The sequence below is a fragment of the Hydra vulgaris genome, chromosome 11 (genome assembly GCF_038396675.1).
Source record: "Hydra vulgaris chromosome 11, alternate assembly HydraT2T_AEP".
NCBI classification, from domain to species: Eukaryota; Metazoa; Cnidaria; class Hydrozoa; order Anthoathecata; family Hydridae; genus Hydra; species Hydra vulgaris.
Genome location: NC_088930.1, coordinates 11417087 through 11440278, shown reverse-complemented (window position 1 = coordinate 11440278; position 23192 = coordinate 11417087). Strand labels below are relative to the sequence as shown.

Here is a 23192-nt window from a genome sequence, read left to right as displayed (position 1 = left end):
AAACAAAGAGTTTAATACAGACACTCCAAATTAATTATTTAAAACAGATGTAATTTATAAAACTATATCATTTTTGATAAAAAAAATATATAAAAGTAAAAAAATTCATATAACTTTTTGCTTTTTCATATTTGCAAATTCATATAATTTTTTGCATGAAAAGGTTTGATATATTGAAAATATATGCGATGCTGATACAGATGTTTTTAGCAATGTCAGTTTCTAAATGTAAGTGGCATATTATGAGGCATAATGAATTTCTGTTAAAAACTTACTATAGAATTAAGAATATCTTCTAGTTCTGCCTCTTCTGGATTCTTTGCACTAAAAATTTATAAGTATATAAAACCTATCTGATAAGAAAAATCTTAAAACATTATCATTACTAATTGACATTAAAGAAGTCTACCTTTTTTTCAGGAGTGAATCACAGTAGCGAGCAAGTAGTTCTGGAGATTTTGATGAATTTCCTGCTGCTTTAGTGACAGAATTTGCATTTACAAATCTCCCGCAAGCCTAAATAAAATAACAGCAAAAATAATTGCCCAATTTTTTTACTTTTATATCTTATATTATTACAAGCTTCAAACCTTCATTTCTAACACTAAAATCAAGTCTTAAAAGATATAACAACAAACTTTATCAAGTGCAGCAACAAAGCCATTATCATTACTAAAAGCAGATACAACCAAAGCATAATATTTGCGATGTACACCTAGCATTGTAGTTACATACATCTTTGGATCCTAAAAAATCATACTTCATTTAGATATATGAAAACAAATCAGAACATTTTTTTACAAACTCCAAATAGAAATATAAAAATAAAATTACATTGATTGCAGCTTCACCGCATTTTTCTATTACATTTAAACCTTGTGTGTGTATATGCTGCTCTAAAAGCTGCTTCAATGTAAACAAACCATCTGGTACACGTGATACTAGATTATACATTCTTCCTAAATCTACAATAAAACATTCAGTGTTACAATTACTAGAAAAAAATATTGCTATAACTAAGTAAAATAAACTTAAAGCAAAATGGGGTTCTACTAAGTAATTTTGGTGGTTTATTTCTAACATTTTAATTAAAAAAGCAATTTGTTACTAATATTTTGAATAAAACTATGAACTATTGTGATCTTTTTGCTTTGATTCTAATATTTTTAACACCACTATAATTTGCAATCTTTTAAGTCATCTGATAATTAATATCTTGCTTTATAAACTTCATCTTTTCTTTTCGAGTAACTTCCAATTCTAATAGTGGTTGCTTGCAGCCTTGTTGGAAGTGAAGATGTTTAAAAAAGTATATAAGCGTGGTGTAAAACTTGTAAATTTTTGTCATATTTTTTAGGCTTTTACTATTTAAAATGAACTGTGATAAAATATTAATAATCTTAAAAAAAATTTTGTAATTATTCTTTAAAAAAGTAGCAATCTTTTATTTTCATTAAATAGTACTTTACTTTCATTTAATAATATACTACTTTTAGTGATCACTGCTATTTATAAATTCTGAAACTTTTATCCCTATAATGTTGAACATTAATATTTTTAGCTTCATAAATGAATAAATATATTTTTTAAAATTGGTCATTCAGAAAAAGATCCAGCTAAAAAGGACCAGCAAAAAAGAAAAAGTGCAAAAAAAATGCAAAAAGAAAAAACTCATATATGAAGTGTCATTTTATTTTATTTTTTTTTTTATTAGTGAACAATCTCGGTATCTACTAAAATATCTCATAAGCTTTCAGTCAATTAGCAGATCAGTTTAAGACATATTCTTAAACATTTTTAATTTTTTAAAGAGAATTTGAAAATTAAGTTTATACATAATTTATTTATTTACCATTCAATCCAGCAAGGAAATTCAAGTTTCAATCCAGCAAAGAATGTCCAACAAAAACAGGAAGCAGAAATCTAGTTTGCTGGGATAAAGCATGTGAGAGATTAGTCAAAAGGTGTGTAAGACATCTGGATAAAAGCTGGGTTTAAGTTCAACATTGTCAGTGGATGATTCGTTAAATAAATTTTACAAAAAATATTTTTACAATATTCTTTTCAAATTTTCTTTGTTTTTTTCTTTCCAAGATAAGAGAAGAACAGAAGAGGTAAAAAAGAAGGTGTAGTAAAAAGGGAAGAACACTGTGCAAATGTTGGACAGATCACAGAATTCAATAGACAGAAAAGAAAAGTTCAGAAGAAGCTTGAGACAGATAAAAAAAAGTTTAAAGATGATGCGGGCGCATTTGAAGATTCCATTTCATGAAAAGAAAGTACAGGGATGCACAATTTGTGGAGAAAAATTATAAATTTTTAATTTTTTTTAAGAAATGTTAAAAGAGCCCTAAGTATTATTTTATCATCTGCATGAGATCATTAAAAAGCTGTGGAAGGCAGGACTGAAAAAATCAGATTTTGCAACATAATATGCCACTTACATTTAAAAAATGACATTGTGGACAATACAATATTTACAGAAACAGTCCTGGTTGTAATATATATATATATTGCAATCCATTATTATCATAATTATCTGGCATCATTAAATATTACCCATCAGTTATCATCCTACTTTTTCTAAATGTCTGACTGAGTATTTAGGCATTTTTTGAGAATTTAATTCGGAATCAAATATAACAAATTTAAGTTGATTGTAAGTTGTGACATAATCCAAACCGTTCAACTTTAAAGCATGCCAGAAAAGCCAGAAACTCAAGATGATTGATGAAAAGACACGAAGAATTTTTTATAAAAACCAAACAACAGCTTTTAGCAAAGCAACAAGAGAAAAACAGAAAATACAGGCATGCATTTTGTTGGAACTCCTTTTGTTCAAGAGAGGGTAAAACTCAGAAAGTCAAAGAAGTCTATATTGCATTTTTGAGAGATCACCATGGTTTATCAAAAAGTTCAAGCAAAAGCAATGAACTTTTCAACAAGATTTTGCTCCAGCCCATCAAGCCAAGAAAGCTTTCTCCAAGATGAAACTCCTGTTTGGACACCAGATATGTGGTAACCCTTGTCAACTGACCTTAATTCAATAGATTTTTGCATTTGGTCAGTGATGGAGGATATGAAGTCAAGGAAAACCTATCAAAATGTGGAGGCCTTTTTGGACAACTTTAAATTGTTTGCAAACAATACGGAATTCTCCATGGACTGTTAGGAAATGAATATAGAGTTAATCCAAAACTTTATTATGTCATACAGAAATTAAATAAAAATCTAAAACTTTACTAAATTATATTTATAGAGCTTGTTATTTTTTTTCAACCTTTCTTTTCTAGATTTTTCAACATATTCAACATATGTAAATTTTACAACACATAACTTTTATTATAATAAATGATAAACAGAAAGAGATTTCCTTAATAATTACATGTTTTATATTTAAAAAAGAGAAAAAGCCAAATATTTTCGAAAAAACCAAGTTTTAAATCAAGCACTTAAACTTTGTTAAACTAAAAAATTCTGGTAAACTTGGTCATAATAAGTTTAGTAACCAAGCCCTAGATGGCGCACATTTCCTTATTATTTTAAAAAAATTTTAGAACACTTTATTGTTCATACATAATTTATTTTGTTTTGACAACTTGACCTTTTAAGAAGTATTTATTAAATTTTTGATTTTAATTCGTTTTTTTTTGTTTTTTTTAACTTGCATCAAATTTTCTTTCTAAAAAAAACTTCCAACAAGTCTACAAGCAACCACTATTAGAGTTGAAAGTTACTGGATAAGAAAAGATGAAGTTTATAAAGCAAAATAACGATTATCAGACGACTTGAAAGATTGCAAATTATATGAATCAGGAAAAAGACTAGACAAATAAGAATTTTTGGAGTACGTAGAAACAGTCACAGTAAAAGGATGAGACTTAATTAAATGATGAGTAACACAAGAATGAATTTTATTAGATGGCACAAAAGCCGATTGCTCTTTAGAGCAGCACCCATTTCAGTATTTATAGAAAAGAGAATGAGAAGCAACATTATGACAACAAATTGTTGAAAGTTGGCAGCAAGAACAGGTCCAACAATGTTTACAATGCATTTTTATCTAAAAGAGAAAGGACATCATTCGAAGATCCGCTCCAGATATGGCAACAGTATTACATACATGGTTTAGAGATTTATGAAGATAAAGAATAGAATCCTGAGTAAGAAAGTGGCGAGCACAAAAAAGAGATGCAACCTTAGCAGATGCTACTTTTGCAATGGATTTGATTTATGGTTTCCTAGACAGATCAAAGTAAGAGTTAATCCTAGAAGACGTAGGGTTGATGACTCATTGAGTACATTACCGTTCATAAATATAGCAAGATCTAGATTGTTGCAATAACAATTAGCTAAAAAAAATTGAGTTTTATCTGAGTTAAAGTTCACCAGCCACTGAGAGCCCCATGCCATAACAGAAATGAGGTCCTTTTCAAGCTCAAATGCCCCCTCCAAGCAATCAGGGTGCTGGCTTCTTATCAAGACAAGAATAAATGCTAGCATCATCAGTGAACAATGCCATCTTGGATTTGAGAATTTCTGGGAGATCATTAACTTAAATTAAAAATAGTTTAGGGTCAAGGATAGAACCTTGAGGAAACCCTAAAGTTGCAGGAAATGAAGAAGAGTGCTGACCATTGAGGACAACTTGTAAACTATGATTGGTAAGGAAAGATTAAATAGTCTTAAAGGTGTTACCTGATACATCAACTACACTGACACACCTGATACACAACTAGCCTAAAAATAAAAAAAAAAGCAAATAGTGAAAAAATTACAAGAGAAATTGATAAAAATCCAACATCATTTTTAAATAGCTTATGTGGTTCAGATTGCACGCAATTGATTTTTAAATAAATGGTATGCAATATACAGCATATTAGCCTTTTTATTCCTGAAAAGGCTAGCAATGATAAAATGAATTTACATTATAAGTAAGTTTGGATTAGATAATGAAGTCATATGAAGCAAAAGGCTTAAAATAAAATGAAAAAGTAAAAATAGATATTTAATTTGTTAATTTTTCTAACTTATTTCAATTATATAATCTCTTTTGCTTTTTTTAAGCTTTATTTATTTTTATTTTTTCTGCAGTTTAGCTTAGTCTTTTACATATATTAAAACATACAAAGAGCCATGATCAAGTTGTCAGAACAGAATATTTATGCTTGGACAAAACATGCGACTGCGCAAGCTTCTTAAGAAGGTTTTTGCAAGGTTCTTTAGAAAGATTTTGTATGTCATATTTCTTCTGCACTATGCATGTTGGTATGTATGTGTGTGTTTAAATATGTATACAAATATATGTGTATACATACATATATACATATACATATATATATATACATACATATATACATATACATATACATATATATACATATACATATACATATACATATATATATATATATATATATATATATATATATATATATATATATATATATATATATATATATATATATATATATATATATATATATATATATATATATATATATATATAGGCTTTGGCAGGAGTAAATGAGTGCACAAGCTATAAATAGCCCGTCTAAACCCGACTTCGCGGGCCGCCCGCCTTTATTTTGTTGATTCTTCATGCCAAGTAGAGTAAAAATTTTGATTCATATAATAAATGTTTTTTTTGCGATAAAAAAACACCTAACTTTTTTTTTAAATAATTTTTTATATTTAATTTTTATTTAATAATTTAGTAATTAATTGAATAATAAATAAAAAACAATATTCAAATGTTAAAATATAATCAATCGTTCTAATAAAACAACAATATATAAAAAACTATTATACATCATATAGTTGTTTTATAAAAACGAACGATCTTAACTATATTATAAAAGTTCATCATTTCTCTTCTTCTTTGTGAATGAAAACATTATATATAAAAATTTTCACAATTGCTTTATTAACAAGTAGAAGAGTGACAAATCATTTAAAAAGACTTTGGTAATTAAACTTCAAATAGTTGGATACTTGTAAAGTTGAGATAATAGTTTTTCGAAGTTACACTGCAGTTCTTAACTTTTGCTTAGAGTTATTAGTGTGGGCTCTTCTTTGTCAGTTTTTATTATTATGTTTTTGTTTTGGTTTTGTTTCCCAATTTTTATTCAGACTTTATTATTTTATTCTCCAGTTTTATCAGTTGTATAATCGGATTTTTGTTGAATTTATTCCAGATATAGTCAAACCAAAAATTTACAAGCAATGCAAAAAATGGCAGAAAAATAACCTTCACAACCATCACATTTCTTTATTCAAGCATCTTAACCTTTGCTTAAAATATTTTGCAATGAACATAGCAATTTTGCAGGATCTATTTGAGTATTAATATATTGACTTATTAAAATAATGAAATAAAATATAACATTTTTTATTGTGCTTCTTTTGTTGATTCATTTTTCTTGTGCTTTGTAAATTAAATTAAATTTCAAAAATTTAACTGTGATATCTCTAAGCTATAAAGATATAGTGACAATTATATTGAAATCTTTTTTTAAATAAACCTTGAACCAAAGAGTTTTATTTTTTTACAATTGTTTTTCAACTGTTTATACTAAAATATTTATTATTACTATTGTTTTCGTTCAATTGACTATCATACCCTTTTATGAACTCGTAATTGATTTTATATTCTTTTTGCAAAATAGGAGAAAACATGTTATGTTGATGTGATATGTAAGTTAAAATTTGAGGTAATCTAATTTTTAATTTCTAAGAGACTTAGTACAAATAGATTTTTTAAGATTCTGGTATATGTACTTCTTTAATATATTCTTCTTATATAATATAGCTGTGTATAAAATAAAGCATTATATGAATTTTAAAATATTGTATTTATATATATCAAGTTTATTGCTGTAAAATATATTTAAATGTATTAAATATAGCGCAAGTATAAAAATGAAAATAAATATGAAGAAATCATATAGTATAATTTTTATCATACAAAAGGAATATATATAATTATAAATATATAAATTATTTATAAATATTCATTTTAAATAAACTAGCCCAAAATATCATCAATTTCGAAATCGAACGCAGTTTCTTCACTTTCAGTTAATTCAGTTGTTTCACTGCTTAAATTATTGTTACCAATGTTGTCTTTTTTGCTATTAACTGTTGTGGCAGGTTGAATTATTAGATCAAAAATAATTGTTCGCCGTTTTTGTAAAAAAATTTCAGTAACCCATTCGATTACATTTTTTCTATCATTATCATTAAAATTTGGATCATTGATTTTAATGGCCAAGGTAGCGTTAAGTGTTTTGTGATTGATTCTGAGTCTTTGGTCTGACATAAGCATTGTCAGAAGACTAAAGGCTCGTTTCACTGATGAGTTCAACCCAGATAAGCATATGAATAACCTGATAACTTTATATCAGACACTCAATTTATACTATAAAAATTGATTAGCAGTCTGTTGATTACAAATGAGATATTCGATTTTTAATAACAAGTTATATATTAGCATATTAAATAAACTGCTGCCTTTTTCAAAAAAAAACAGGAAGTTAATGCAGAAGTATACAAGAAGATATGCACTACTTTAAACAACTTTAAAGTATGACAATCTAGTTTATCAATCAATTAAGCAAAATGTGTGACTATACAAAAAAAAAAAAATTGTTTTTATTATCTAAAAGTTCTTATTGCATAAGTTTACAAATTTCCAAAGAATGCTGAAAACCCGGACTATTACATTAAATTCTTTTACAACAATTAATTAATTCTTTTTTTATTTATCTTTTAACATAACACAGAATAATACAGAACAGTTAAAGCTATTTGAAATAACTTAATCAATTTTTATTTTTTATTTTTACATAAGAATATTCAAAAATCATTTTTTTCATAATTTTTTTAGCATATCCTGAATGAAATAGTTTTGTTTTTTAACTTGTAAAACAAACAGTTATACAAAATTACATAATTTGAAAAGTTTTTAAAAGAATAACTAAATAAAAACATAAAAATATTCAACTTTATTTTTACTAAAAACTTATAATTTGCACGGGCTTTATTTCGCCCATGTAAACTGATTTGCACGAGTGTGGAGGAGGGCACGGGCTATAGCCAGCCATTCCTGCCGAAGCCTACATATATATTTGTAGTGATGCTATATATCTGGCCTTGTTTTAAAGCGTTAAGTGTAGAGTGATTTATGTACGCTTTAAGCGATTTTTACGTAAGCAGTAAGCGATTTCGGTTAAGCTACTTTTTATCATTTTTTTAACTTTTAATTTATACTATAAGTGGTAAGATAAAAGAAGTAATTAATTTTAAAAAAAGTCACATTAACTTTTGAATGACATTTATGTAAAAATATTTGTTACAAAAGTTTGAATGACAATTATGTTTGATACAAGCGCTATCTAAATAAAAACTTAAATAGTTTTTTTCATTAGTAAATATTTATTAATGAAAATAAGTAAAATATTAAAAATTTATTTTTATTTTTTCTTTGGTTGAAGCTGATAAAAAATATATGGTTTAATTTAAAACTAATTTAATAAAAATATATAATTTTATTCTGGTAAAAAATATATATAATTTTATTTAGATTTAAAAAATATATATTTTAATTTTGATTTAAAAATATGTTTAAGTTTATTAAAATTTTAGTTAATGCTTGGGTTTAACTGTTAAATCTATCTAAAAATATTACTAAATATTGTTCACTTTTTAAATTTTATTTGTTCTTTAAAAAAAAATCAGCTTATTTTTATGGCAATTGTTTTTTTGGTTTCCCTTCCTAAACATTTTTTTTGTACTCAAAATTAAATTTTTAATAAACGGCTGCATCAAAAGTTTCCACAAAACATAAGTTAAACTCTTCTTTTTTATAACACAAGCTAAATCGCAGCAATTATTTTTTAATAAATGATATATTCAGTGATGTAATTTTAATAATAAAATAATAAACTAATAAACTTTAAGTAAATAAAGTAAATAAATTAACTTAATTTTTTTATTTGTTACCCCCAATTTTTTTTTTTAAATAAAATATCATTTGTAGTTGCAAAGCTGCTATTAGAATTTTAAGAAATAATCATTTTAAAAATTCAAAAATCTAACATATTTTAAATCATTTATGCAAATGTCGAGAAAAGAAAGATATTTATTAATAATAAACATTTATAAAAATGCAATATTAAAAGAAATAAAATTAAAAAATGAACATTCCTTTATAGTAATAATAAACAAGCTGTTAAACAACATTTAACTCGTTTTGTGGTAATTAATATTACTGCAGTAATTTAAAATAGTTAAAAAATAAAAAAATAAAGAGAATTTTATGACATCAAATAGTGTTAAGCTAATGCAATAAGCATTTTTTATTTAAAACAAGGTCTGATATAAATATATATATATATATATATATATATATATATATATATATATATATATATATATATATATATATATATATACAAATATAAGATTGCTTATCTAAATATACAGTTATATATATATATATATATATATATATATATATATATATATATATATATATATATATATATATAAATATATATATATATACATATATATAAATATATGATAGTCCGTATGGCATTGACTCAACTACTTTCTTTGTAATATCTGGATCGATGTGTCTAAGCTTCTTGGAGCGTGATTCTTTTCTTTTTAGACATTGTATGCCACATTTTTTACCCAGAATAACTTAGAGAAATTCAATTGGATTGAGATCTGGACTTTAAGCAGGCCATCCAAATAAATAAATCTGCTTCTGGACAAAAAACTCTTACTTTATTTGACATATGCTTAGGGTTGTTGTCTTTTTAAAAGATAAAATGTTTCCCCAACCACAGTTTTTTAGTTGAAGCCAGAAGATTTTTATTGAGAATGTTAACATAAATCTTTAAGTCTATAATTCCATCAATAAACTCCAGTTTTCCTATTCGTTTCAAGCAATTTACTAATTTTTTTGGCAAATGCAAGCCTTCATTTTCATTGAGTTTTTGAAAGGAATGGTTTTTTGTTCTTACTTTAAATCCAGTCTTTCAATCGACTTGGAATAGTACATGTGCTAACTTGTATTCCAATATCTTTTTTAAGAAGGCCTGACACCAAGTGTCAGGCCTTCTTAAAAAATGGTGCTGATAAAAAAAAGGCTTTTTTTATTTGCAATATCTTGACAATATGTCAATCAATTCCGGATGTAGTTTTAGCTCTGGATCTTGGCTTTGAACATATCCAAATGTTTTGTACTTTTTAATCAGATTGCTGATGGTTGCTATTCCAGTTTATTTATCGACCTAAATGTTTTACCTTGCTTTTGCTGTCTTGACAAAAAATCTTTTCTTTTCAATAGCTTAGACAAGTGAATCTTCAATCTGATCTCACTTCTGTAACAGATTGGAGCTTGCACTAGCTTGTAAATTTTAGTTCTAACAAAACTCTGTTAATTACTGCAAACAACTATTTCAATCTGATAAAAAAAACTGAAAAAACTCAATATCTCAATACTGTCCACATTCCTATATTAATAAATAGCAACCCTTTCACTGAGTCCTCTTCTTTATGTCTTCTTAGATTTTGGCTTACTACTGACCTTTTATGAAATTAGCATCCCCTAAGGTTGCTTCTTTTTATCGCGCTTGCCATTTTTTTCTCTCCTTTCTTACTCCATTTTCTACCTCCTTACTACTTTTCTTTCCCATCATCATAAAGTTGCATCTCTTTCTCTTTTTTACAAATACTATCATGGGTGCTGCTTATAGGAGCTATCATCATTTTCTTGCTCTATAACTCCTTTTTTTTCTAGTAAGTCCTAACTTAATAGCGGTTGCTTTCAGCCTTGTTGGAGGTGAATCAGAATAAACAAAAACAAAAAAAAATGAACCTCTGATAACTTAAACTTTGTCAAGTCAAATCATTTTTCGGTCAGTTTTTCAGCAAATTTCTTTGGTTAACTATTAACTTTTTATAAAGAAACCAAAATAATTTGATTAATATTTTTTCAGAAGTCATTCCATATAAAACATAACTAACAGTAGCCTAATATCATTTATATTTTTTGTTATATTTAGATCTGAATAGAATATATTGTTATCAGACACATTAATGAAAAAAAAAAAAAATAATAATAACAATAAAATATATTATAGTTAATAAATTTCATTAAAAAAAATCACTAGCTTTTAGACAAAATTTTATTACCAAACAATAAGGAAGTCATTGCGTATTTTGAGCATACAATGTGTAACTTCTTTCACTGAAACTTTTTTTTTTCAGTATAATGGTGTATGATTAATGTTTATACTTTAGCATTGAATAACGAAAAACAGCTTAAACTCGAACTTATATCTCATATCAGCCAAAGTTCGACTTAACTGGAATTCACTTTGGTCAAACATTCATCAAGTTGAACCATTTTTCTTGGCCTTTTGGAGGTTTGAAATATCGGGAACTTCAATAATACTGCAAAAATGGAGCACTAAAGATGGCACTGCTGTTGCAATATAGTTTATAAAAAAACTATTAATTCAAATTTTTTTATTAAAATTTTTTTGATTTTTAATACTTTTTTTCAGACATTTAAATTGTTGCTTTGAATTATTTGTTACCTGATATAAACACGCATTGAGTATACGTTATATATATAAATATATATATATATATATATATATATATATATATATATATATATATATATATATATATATATATAGATACAACTTTCGGAATTAGGGTCGGCATTCGGCAATGCCGACCTAACTGCCAACCTGAAAGTGTTTGAGGTCAGCAAAAAATTGCCAACTTCCTTTCTATGTTTTATGGCTCACACACGCTATATATATATATATATATATATATATATATATATATATATATATATATATATATATATATATATATATATATATATATACACATAGATTTATAGTTATATATATACAGTTAGTTAGTGATAAAACTGCGTGAATCTTATCCACAAGCTGAAACGTAGCAACATTCAGCTATAGCAGCCCAGTACTTTTTTTTTAAATCAATATATTCTCATTATTTGTAAACCATTCATCAAGACTTGCTTTAAACTTGTTCCTAAATTGGCACTTTCTGTTTGAGAAGAAATGTATTCTTGAGCTAACCGAGCACGAAAGTCATTTATTTCGCGAGGTATAAAACACTGTATCCTGATTTTATATTTGTGACCTCTAGTTGAGGAACATGGGCCATCTAATTCAACATTTGACTTAAAGACTGGTTTGAGATTAAGATTGACATCTAAATGGTTCAATATCTTGTATAAGTCTCCTCGTTTTCTTCTCAGATTTAAAGTCATTAAACCCATTTTAACAAGCTGCTTTTTATAACAAAGCATTCGATTTGAGTAAGGTATTTTCGTGGCCCTGAATTGAACTCGTTCAAGCATTGAAATTTCAGCTAGATTTGGCAGACTCCATGCTGGAGCCGCAAATTCGATATGAGGTCGAACATAGGTTGTATACAAAATTTTCCACATATTACAATCTCTACTTTCAAAGGCATTTTTTAACAAACCTAGTATTTTTGAAGCTTTGTTAACACGTACTTGTGTTGGATGTTTCCATTTCATATCTGGTTGTACAAAACATTTAATGTGTATGGTTTAACAATACCTCAAAGAACATTTTGATTGCCAAATCTCATCACCTTACATTTTTCGTAATTAAGTTCCATACGCCAATCATTGCACCATTTCACAATGTTGTCAAGGTCAGTTTGTATTTCTGAATGTTTATCAAGGGAATCTTCTATGGCTATTAATTTGCTATCGTCAGCATACATTTTAAATGTGTTTTGCACAACTTCTGGCAAGTCGTTTATGAATAGCAGAAATATATATATATATATATATATATATATATATATAGTTCTATAGTTTGTTGGCTTTAGGAAGAGCGGAAGGAAAAAAGTGATTCTTACGCCAACACATACGTCACTTTTAATTACTTTTGACTTTCGTCCAACATTTCCGTGTTGGACGAAAGTAAAAACCATTAATTTAATTACAAATTAATCGTTTTTTAAAAAAACCACAAAAACGCAAATTTAATTGACCAGAATGTTTTTAAAAACATTCTGAATGTTTTTATAACATTTTGAATGTTTTTAACAATATAAACAATGTTTTTATTTTTATTTTTTTTAATAAAATGTTTTTATTTTTATTTTTTTTAATAAAATGTTTTTATTTTTATTTTTTTTACTGTAAATCATGCGCGGAGTGTTGCTACATCGACTATCTTATAGCCTGACTCGCAAGGGAGTGCTGCTACATCGACTGACAAATAGCCTGACTCGCAAGGGAGTGCTGCTACATCGACTGACAAATAGCCTGACTCGCAAGGGAGTGCTGCTACATCGACTGACAAATAGCCTGACCCGCAAGGGAGTGCTGCTACATCGACTGAGGGTTTGGTTGGGGCAGGCAGTCTATCATTATTAAAAAAAAAAAATTCCGGTCTTGCATTTTACTTTTTACTTTTTGTCAACAAAATATCGAAAAAACTTTCGGACAACATCTAAGGGTTCTATATATATATATATATATATATATATATATATATATATATATATATATGTATATATATATATGTATATATATATATATATATATATATATATATATATATATATATATATATATATATATATATATATATATATATATATATATATATATATATATATATATATATACATATATATCAGGGCCTATTCTAGGAAAAAAATTTGGGCGGCAGTACTCCCTCGTTCTGGCTAACTTTAGCGGAAAATCAATGTTTATTAGCAAAATAATCAATATTTTGGACGGCTCCCAAATCGACGCCCAAATATGGTCAACCCTATCCAAAACGGTCTAGAATAGCCCCTGAATATATATATATATATGCATTATATACATTTAATATATTATATTATTATATAATAATGCTAGTATTATCATACTATACATATATGTTTAACTACATTAAAACTCATTGAGTATACATTTTATTTATTTATATTTATATATATATATATATATATATATATATATATATATATATATATATATTTATACATATGTATTAAATTATATTAAAATACCTTCGTCTTTGTCATCGCCTAAAAGATGACGAAACTCTCCATAAAGAGTATCTAAATGTTTTTTTATCAGAACCTGCTCACACTTCCTTGCAAGTTCTATCTGAGTACTCTCATGTAAATAAACAAAAACACGTCGCCTTTCTTCATTTAATCGAACTTCAGCCTAAAAAAAAGATTTAATACTATAATTTGCAAATTGTTATATATACAACCATTTTTAAAAGTGACAATTTCATTTCACTTGGAAACAGTTAAAAAAAAAGTAGGGGATAACAATATTTGTAATGAGGATTTTTAAAGAAGAGAAAGTATATAGATCTCATTTCAATAACAAATAAGAAGTAAATATTCTATATCTTATTTTCAGTAGACATCTTATACAATCTTATACAACATATAAACAAATAGTCAACTCAAAGTTGTCATTAGGTGACACCAAAGAATAAGACCTTAGATGACAGGTTTTTGAGTATAATCTGTAGATATGCCTAATGCTGTGATAGGCAGGGACTATTCTAGACCCTTTTTGACAGTTTTGAAAAATGGCTTTGTGCTCCTACTGAGGTGCTGCTCAAATTACTTTCCTAGAATAGCTCTTAACCAGTACAAAGAAGCTAAAAAAATCTATTATCTTATTTAATTTATTCTAAAAACATTTTTTTACATTTAAGAATACTATGCTACTAAATTAAATATATTTAATAAATATATTGAATACTAAGTAAAGTTTTTATAATGGCAAATTCAATAAAATGAGATATAATTATTTACTTATTTTATGATGACAAAACAGAAAAATTTGAAACCAAATTTAAATTTAAAAACTTTTTGAATTGTATTACTTTTTTCATGTATTCAGTCACAGGATTATGAGCTAAAAATGCTTCACTTTCAGCTGTATAGTATTGTTCTGTGTCCTGCAAAAAAATTGATTCAAACTGCTTACGATAGACAGAAAGGTTAGGCCCAGTAGTGCGAGTATCTTCTTCATTTATGCCCAAATGAACTAAATGCAAGCTTAAGCATTCACAACACATAAATAATTAAAAATTTCCAAAAAAAACAACAACAAAAATACAAATTTATAAAAAATCCAATAATAAAGAATATTTACCATAACTATCAATGACACCAGATATTAGGCTTGTATTTATGGTATCACCATTTCTCTCTCTTCGTATTAATTCAAGAACAGCATAAGTTACCTAAAGTAGATCAAGTTGAAATAAATGCAGTTTTAAAGCATTTTTAACAAAACAACTTATGTTCAATGATCTTTTGTTAAACTAAAAAAAAAAAAAAAAAAATTAAAACCCTATAGGTTTTATGAACTCAAAACATTTCTTTAAGTAAAAATGTTTCAAACTAATAATCTTCATTAATATATTTAAAATAAATCTATTACTTCTATCAACAACTAAGTGTTTGAAATCTATTACTTCTATCAATAACTGAAATAAATATATTACTTCTATCAACAACTAAACGTTTGAAATAAAAGTATCTTTAGGCATCTTTTTTGCAAAATTTTTAGCACTTTTTAAAATTTTGTTTAAACAATTTCAATTACTTTTTTTAAACTTTAAAGGTATGTATTTCCAGATATAATTCAGATGGAATATATTTTCAGAGATCATACAGAGATCACTACGTCTTTAGTCCAGCAACTTACTACTTGACAACGAACAATGCTCTAACAACTTACTACTTGACAACTAATACAGAATTTAAGTTCTTATTCAACTGCTGACTTTTTACCCATAACAGAAAGATTTTATTAACTTTATTAGTATTTAAAAGAAATGCAACTTTGGAAATGTGACAAAGCAATAAGCCATAGAGCAATGCAAAGCTTAGCTTATGTTTACAGTGCACCTTTATATTTTGTTCAAAAGAGGAAGAGCATTATTAGAAGACCTAACCCAAATAAGATAGCAATATTAAATACAATGAAGGATAATGTAAAAAACAATAATAAAAGGCATATATAACCATAGCAACCATAGCTATAACCAAATGCTAATTTTGTAATGAATTGGATATTTGGTTTTCATAGTGTCAGCAGCAAAAGATAATAAAAGGTAAAATATCAGAATATAAAACCACTTTAGAGATATGATAGTCAAAAAAATCATTAATCTAGATGAGAAACAATGGGGGATGATTAAATGAAGCATTCATTTCTAGTAATTATTGCAGTGGTACCCCAGAGATTACTGGAAATGAAGATCAGTATTGTCAATCAATGAAACCTTCAATACTGCAATCAGTAAACAAAGATTCAATAATTTTGAAACCTTTCCCACACACATTATAAAAAAGTTTATAAAGAAATACATTATAGAATTTATATAAATATAATATATAAGAAATACATTATACATTAGGATAAGTTTTCCAAATGTCTTTATGACCATTTGTGGTTGATAAGCAAACAATCCTTTTGGATATAAGAGTATTGTATAGCAAAATATAGCATGCAATTAAAATTAAATTAAAAAAAAATGGACAGTGAGGATAAACTAAGCACTTAAAAAAGGGTCAGAGACAAAAGGTAAATCAAAAAGTCAAGGTAAATTTTTTGGGATGCTTAGAAAACAAAAGCGCATAAAAATTTAAGATGATTCAAACCTACGACACGGGTTTCGAAGTAGGGGAAGGGGGGATACAAGCACCAATTTGTAAAAAAAGTTATTCATATCTAGATTTTTGTAAAAAAAAAAAGAAAAAAAAGTGGGGTGGCACATGCTCCCCAGCCCCGGTGTTGTCGGCTCTGAAAACAATAAAGTATCATTGAGATTTAAAGATAAAAAAAATTAAAATAGCCCAACCTAAAATACTTACAAATAGCATGTAAGTGTGACAAATTTTTCAAAATATAGGATAAAAAATTACTTTGAAGACTATGATGACTTGTAAAAGATAGATTGTAACAATTTGTTAAAGATAGATTGTAACAATTTAGCAGTAAGTATTGTTTTTATTATATTGGTACTATAGTCAAAATATTAGGTTGACTCATTAAACATATTTTCACGATCATTTCATAATCGCCTAATCATTTTTGAGAGGTTTTGTGTTAATGGTTGAAATGTATAGTTTAGACAATCTTCTTTTCTATTCTTAAACCAATCAGAAAATTATTATTTTTTTATTTGTTTTATTGTGATGTAAGAGAAAAATAGCGACTTGAGATTTTTCAAAACATGAAAAATGACTTAAGCGATAGAGAAATGTCTGTGACAATATATATTAGTTAGAAACAACAGCATACTGCTGTTTAAAATTCACATACTTCTTTAGTTAAAATAAGCCAAATAACAAGAGACAATACTATGTTCAGAATAAATAGCAGAACAATACTAAGTTCAGAACAAGTAGTAAAACTGTTTAACACAAACTGAAAAGCGATCAGTTTGATTTCAGCTATCTTAGCAAAATTTGATTTGAAAATTCTTAGAAAGGAATCCTAAGCAATAAGCTATACAATTTTCTTATCTTTGCTAATAAAAAAGTTTGAAAAAAATCTTCTATCCTGTGACTGAAAACAATATACACCAAAATAAAGACACCTTACATAACATGAAAATGTTAGTACCCTGATATATTATAGCTGTTAATGAAATCAGCTTTACTGAAAATTAACTCAGAGTGTGGGAAGTTAACTCAAAGTTTGGGAGTTAACTCTGAGTCACCATACAGTTCTGCAACTAAGGTTAATGATTATAGTGAGTTATAGAACTGTAAGCTCATTATGAGATAACAAAAAGAGTAGGTGCCTATTTGATGAAGAAAATACACATAGCTGACCAACAAAAATTTACAGCTTAACCCTTAACCCTTTATTGATGAAATCTGAAACAAGAAAGTAGCAAGATGCAATTCTACCCATCATGAACATTTTTATTAAGATGGCTTTTTTAAAACTGTTGATCTAATCTTTGCTGTCTCTAACATATAACAAATGAAATAAAAAATAAGTGATATAAAAAATAAGTGATATAAAAAATAAGTGAAATAAAAAATAAGTGAAATATAAGTTACATATAAGTGATAAGTTACTTAAAGTTTATGCCTAAAACATATTTGTGATAAGTTACACATATTACACAAAAATATGTTAATATTGAGTTTTATGGCTATTGGATATTTTCATAATCTCTAGGTTTCATAATTACTGGATTTCACAATTACTGGATAATAATCTTACACTTAAAATATCAAGATAAATATAAACTATAATTACCCTTGTATCGAGTCCTTTGAATAAAACATCACGCCAAGTAACCAATGCTAACTAAAGTTTTAAATGCTAACAAATCTTACATTTAATAATTTATTAAAAAAGAAATAATGTTAAAAAGCTTTTTATGTATTTACTTTGATCATTTACATTATTATATCATATATTACTATCTATCTTACATTGTAAATTTCATATACATCTTTTCTGCCTTCTCCGCACTCTCTTCGAATCCAATGTCTATTTAAATAAGCACAAATACCATGAAGAACTTTTGAAGAGAACTTGTATCCTTCCCACTGCTGTGTATAAAACGTTAGAACTGACTCATCCATAAAATCAGCACCTGACTGAGAAAGACAAAATAAATTGCAATCATTAAAGTTTTGCAATTGCTTTGTCTACCTAAGAAGACAAATGATATTTTTATTTAAAAAGAATTTAAGCCTTTTTTTATACGAAGCATCTAATAAACACATGAACTATAAAAAAGAACAACTAATTATCAAAAAAAAAATATAAAAAAGTCATATAAATAGCTAGAGAAAATTTGCTTAATTATCGTTAGCAATTTGCAAATCAAATTAAAATTGCAACAATTTATACTTTTCAAACAATAGATTACCTTTATTTTTAAAATACTAAAAATAACTTGTTTATTTCAAATTTGAATACAAGTAAGACAAAAATAAACATGTAGTCTAAAGATTAATTAGGAAACTAAATTTGTAAATTTTGTTATTTAAAGTCGTTTTGATAAAAGGTTTAAAAGTCAGCTTGAACTTTTTATTCACTAGTATCACATAACATGCACTACATTACTTAAATAAAAACTATATAGAATTTTGAGCTGAACATCAAAGATTCAGAGACATTCAAGATCTAGAACAACAAAATTAAGGATAAAAGATTTTTCTTAATATATTTTTTGTGTGTCTTTTATATAATTGGAGGTGCCTTTGTTAATGTTTTGGCTCACCTGCAATTTACTTTATATGTATGTTTATGTTCTGTCTCAACTTCTGGTAAGGTGTTGACTCAGCCATAAGTTGCTTTCCATATGTTTGTGTTCTGTCTGAACCTCTGGCGCGGTGTTCACTCAGCCATAAGTTACTTTATGTGTGTTTGAATTCTCTTTGAACCTCTGGTGCGGTGTTTACTCACCTGTAACTTTATGTTTGCGATCTGTTTAAATGTTCTGTTTAAATGTTTAGTCTGTTTTGATGTAGTGTGAGTTCATTAACTAACTAGTTACTCTAACTATAAACCTATGTTCGCCTTAATCTCTAGTATCTGTTAGATGTAATATTTTTCCTGATGCATTTCCAAAATATCATGCCTAATATTTTAAGATACTGTTTGCAAGAAGTAGCTCCTTTTAATTATTCCCAGACAGGTCAGGTTTAAGATCACCCTCCTGCTGGTATTATGTAACCCTGCGGCCGTATTCTCATCTCTCCGTTAAGCTTAACGGAGCATTTGTCTGAAATTTCATTACAATATTTCTAAGTAAAGAAATGACAAAAATTCATATAAATTCGTTAAAATAAAACTTATACCAAAATAAAACATTTATGTTTAAAAAATTATAATTTTAAATAAATTTTTTATTAATGTAATTCAAAAGAAATTTTCGACTAACACTCCATTAAGCTTAATGGAGAGATGAGAATACGGCTACAGTACTCCCTGCCATATGCTCTGCTGCCTTGTAGAATGTGCTTTTTTAGGCAAGTGGCTGAGAGAAACAAACTCCAACTTAAAAACCCCCTGCCTTGGGGCTCTTGGTACAGTAAAGTCTACAGATGGTGTCTCGATAAAATACTCATCTTGGGCAGATGTTAACTGCATCCAGCTATTGCCTTGAAGGAGGCCTCCTTAGCAAAGCCTGGTATCATGTAACCCAAAACTACCTGCCCCATACCCTGCTGCCTTGTAGGGTGTATTTTTTAGGATAAGACTAGGAGAAACAAACTCTGACTTAAAAATCCCCTGTTTTGAGGCTCTTGGCTGAGTAAAGGCTTGGTATAGTGTCTCAATAAAAAAGCTCAGGCAAGAACGGATGCTTTTCCTTCTTGCCAGTTCTAAGTCAAGCCTCATTCTGCTCGATGGTTTTCATTTTCTTGTCCAGCTGCTAATCATTTTTTTCATCTTTTTCAAAAGAACAACTCTCTAGAGAACAAATGGCTATTTATTATTGCAAAAAATCATTGTAAAAAGATGCTGTCTGATGCTCATATAGTATCTCAGAACTTAGGCTCTAGAGACTCTTGGAAAATCTTTAACAGCATCATTAACAAAGGTAGGTCTAAAATTCCATCTCATTCATTCCATCTAATTCTAATCATTTATGGGATCTCTCCCAAGGATAAAGCAAAACTATTTGCAAAGAACTTTTTATCTAATTCAAATCTTGAATCTTATGGCCATTCTCTTCCTATCATTACAATTAAACAGGTTAGCCCATTGTTAGACAATCAAATCACTCCAGCTTCCATTAATTAAGTCATATCTCAATTAAGTTCGTCTACGGCTTGTGGTCCAGACAACATTCTTGTCATAGTCTTGCAAAAATGTTTTTCAGCACTCTCTTTAATTCTCTCTAAACTGTTTAATAAATGCTTGACTGAGTCTTGTTTTTCTGCCTACTGAAAAATGACATCTGTTGTTCCAATTTTTTTTGAGTCTTTGATCAAAAAATTTTTCACATCCCATCTTGAGTCAAATAACTTACTCTCAGACAATCAATACGGTTTTTGATCTTCTCACACTACAGCCGACTTGCTAACTGCTGTGACTGAAAGATTTTATTGTGCATTAGATGGAGGCAAAGAGGCTAGAGCTATAGCTCTTGACATATCTAAAGTTTTCGACAACATTTGGCATGCTGATCTTCTCCATAAGCTTGTTTCATGTGGTGACCATTATATCACATTTTTTCCTTTTTTATTTTGGCTTTGAATAAAAGTTTGAATAAAAGTAATATAAAGAATATATAAAAAAAATTTTAAGAAAAATCTTTTTTATTTAAAAAATGTATAGAAAAAACTCCGCAGGAAAGGGGTTAGTAGCAACCCCTAAAAAAAATTTTATTTGAAAAATTTTAAAATCCAGTGTTATTTTATTATATAAAACATATTGGTCCCATTATATAAACAAATGGAGTTGCCAGTAGATACTTATCAAAAATATTGTTATTTTAGTAACCCTAATGATAGTAGGCAGTGAACCACAAAGATAATGCACACTAGTCGACAGTGAACTACTTCGTAAAAAATGGCTTAAAAATTTATTTTCTTAAATTTAAGAATTTAAAAACAAAACTTAAGTTAAAATGAATCATAAAAATAGCGAATGAATAAAAAAATTAATTATATAATATCATAATATATGTGTATAGGTATATACATATATACACATACATACATATATATATACATACATACATACATACATACATACATACATACATACATACATACATACATACATACATACATACATACATACATACATACATACATACATAGGTACATCCGCACCTTTAATGAGACCTCTTTTGGCATCCAGCAACCGGGACTTTCCTAAACTCGAGTGTTTTTTTTATGTTTATTTTTTTGTAAGGTAATATTAAGGTAATTAGTATTTATGTATGTTTGCTTATCACATGACGGATTCAAAACAATGAAATTCGCATGTCCCGGTATTGGTGATATTTCGAAGTAAGTCTTTTTTTTTTTGCACCAATGTTGGGACTTGACTTTAGGCTGCATTTATATTGCACTAATTTTTTTTTTTATCTTTTTAGTCTTGATTTTTGGACATTTTTTTGTTGGACGTCTAAAGTATTTTGTGGTCCGTAGTTTTTTTTAATATGTTGAACGATTTGTGGCAAATACAATAAAAACAAATGAACTATATACCAAATATAACTTTGATTTCCAGTAAAAAAGCTTCTGAAGGACTGCAAAACATATGATATACGTATAGTATTTTTATGATGATGAACTGCTGTATTTAAGAAAAACTTTTATACTTGGAAACCCCATTGCCTTTTCTTTTGGTTAAAAGACATACGAAATAGGGTGCAGTTTTAAAAACATTACATTGAATTCTTAGTTCTAATATAAACTCCATAATGACTTGAGTTTCAACATATTTAATGATTCTGAGCAATTTAAAAATCTCATAAAGACAAGTGCTCTGAAGCATACGCAGAAGCAAAGAAGCTAAAACATGGCTAAGCTACATTTCTCTATTTTAAACTTAAAAAAATATACAAGTATCAAGCATATAAAAACAACAAAATATTTATTATAAAGTTTTTTTTTGTCAACGTGCACATTCTGACATCTGGTGCCACATCTGTCCGCTTTTCTCTGTGCTATATTTCTAACTCAACTTCTTCTCACTTTTACTCTTGTTTACTTCTATTCTTTTTTAAACTCACTTACATTGATCCGTCAAAGCAGTTTATGATGCTCTTTAGTGAGCTGAACTTATCTTCACGGGCCTTGGTATGTGGCCTCTATATGGCAATTAGCTGGTGGAGGATAAACCACACTATAAAAATATACTAAACATTTGTACTATAGTTATTTTGTAAAGAATTTTTTGTGCAATTGTATTTTTCAAAGTTTCAATTTGATCATTGCTTGATTTTATTAAACAACATTTTGTCTAACTTTTTAAAAAAATTTAGGAAGTGACTATCAGAACATCGCGCGAAACAGTTAGACGAAATAGATTTTTTGTTTTTTTATAAAATTTTCAATGAAACGAAATATTGCTTTGAGATTAAATTTTAACTTTAAGCAACCTATGT

The 23192-nt window shown here is 27.3% G+C and overlaps 1 protein-coding gene across 2 annotated transcripts in view; it reads right to left on the bottom strand.

The window, feature by feature from the left end:
- The window catches only part of LOC100206949 (cullin-1), a 57732-nt gene that overhangs the window by 13492 nt on the left and 21048 nt on the right, over positions 1-23192 (bottom strand). For both annotated transcript variants that reach the window (XM_065810077.1, XM_065810078.1), the window contains exons 5-13: positions 18550-18717; positions 18371-18421; positions 15239-15329; positions 14967-15130; positions 14125-14287; positions 835-965; positions 639-746; positions 410-516; positions 276-324 (exon numbers count right to left, since the gene is read on the bottom strand). In XM_065810077.1, coding sequence (XP_065666149.1) covers positions 276-324; positions 410-516; positions 639-746; positions 835-965; positions 14125-14287; positions 14967-15130; positions 15239-15329; positions 18371-18421; positions 18550-18717 — 1032 coding nt within the window. The remainder of the gene's footprint in view (positions 1-275; positions 325-409; positions 517-638; positions 747-834; positions 966-14124; positions 14288-14966; positions 15131-15238; positions 15330-18370; positions 18422-18549; positions 18718-23192) is intronic.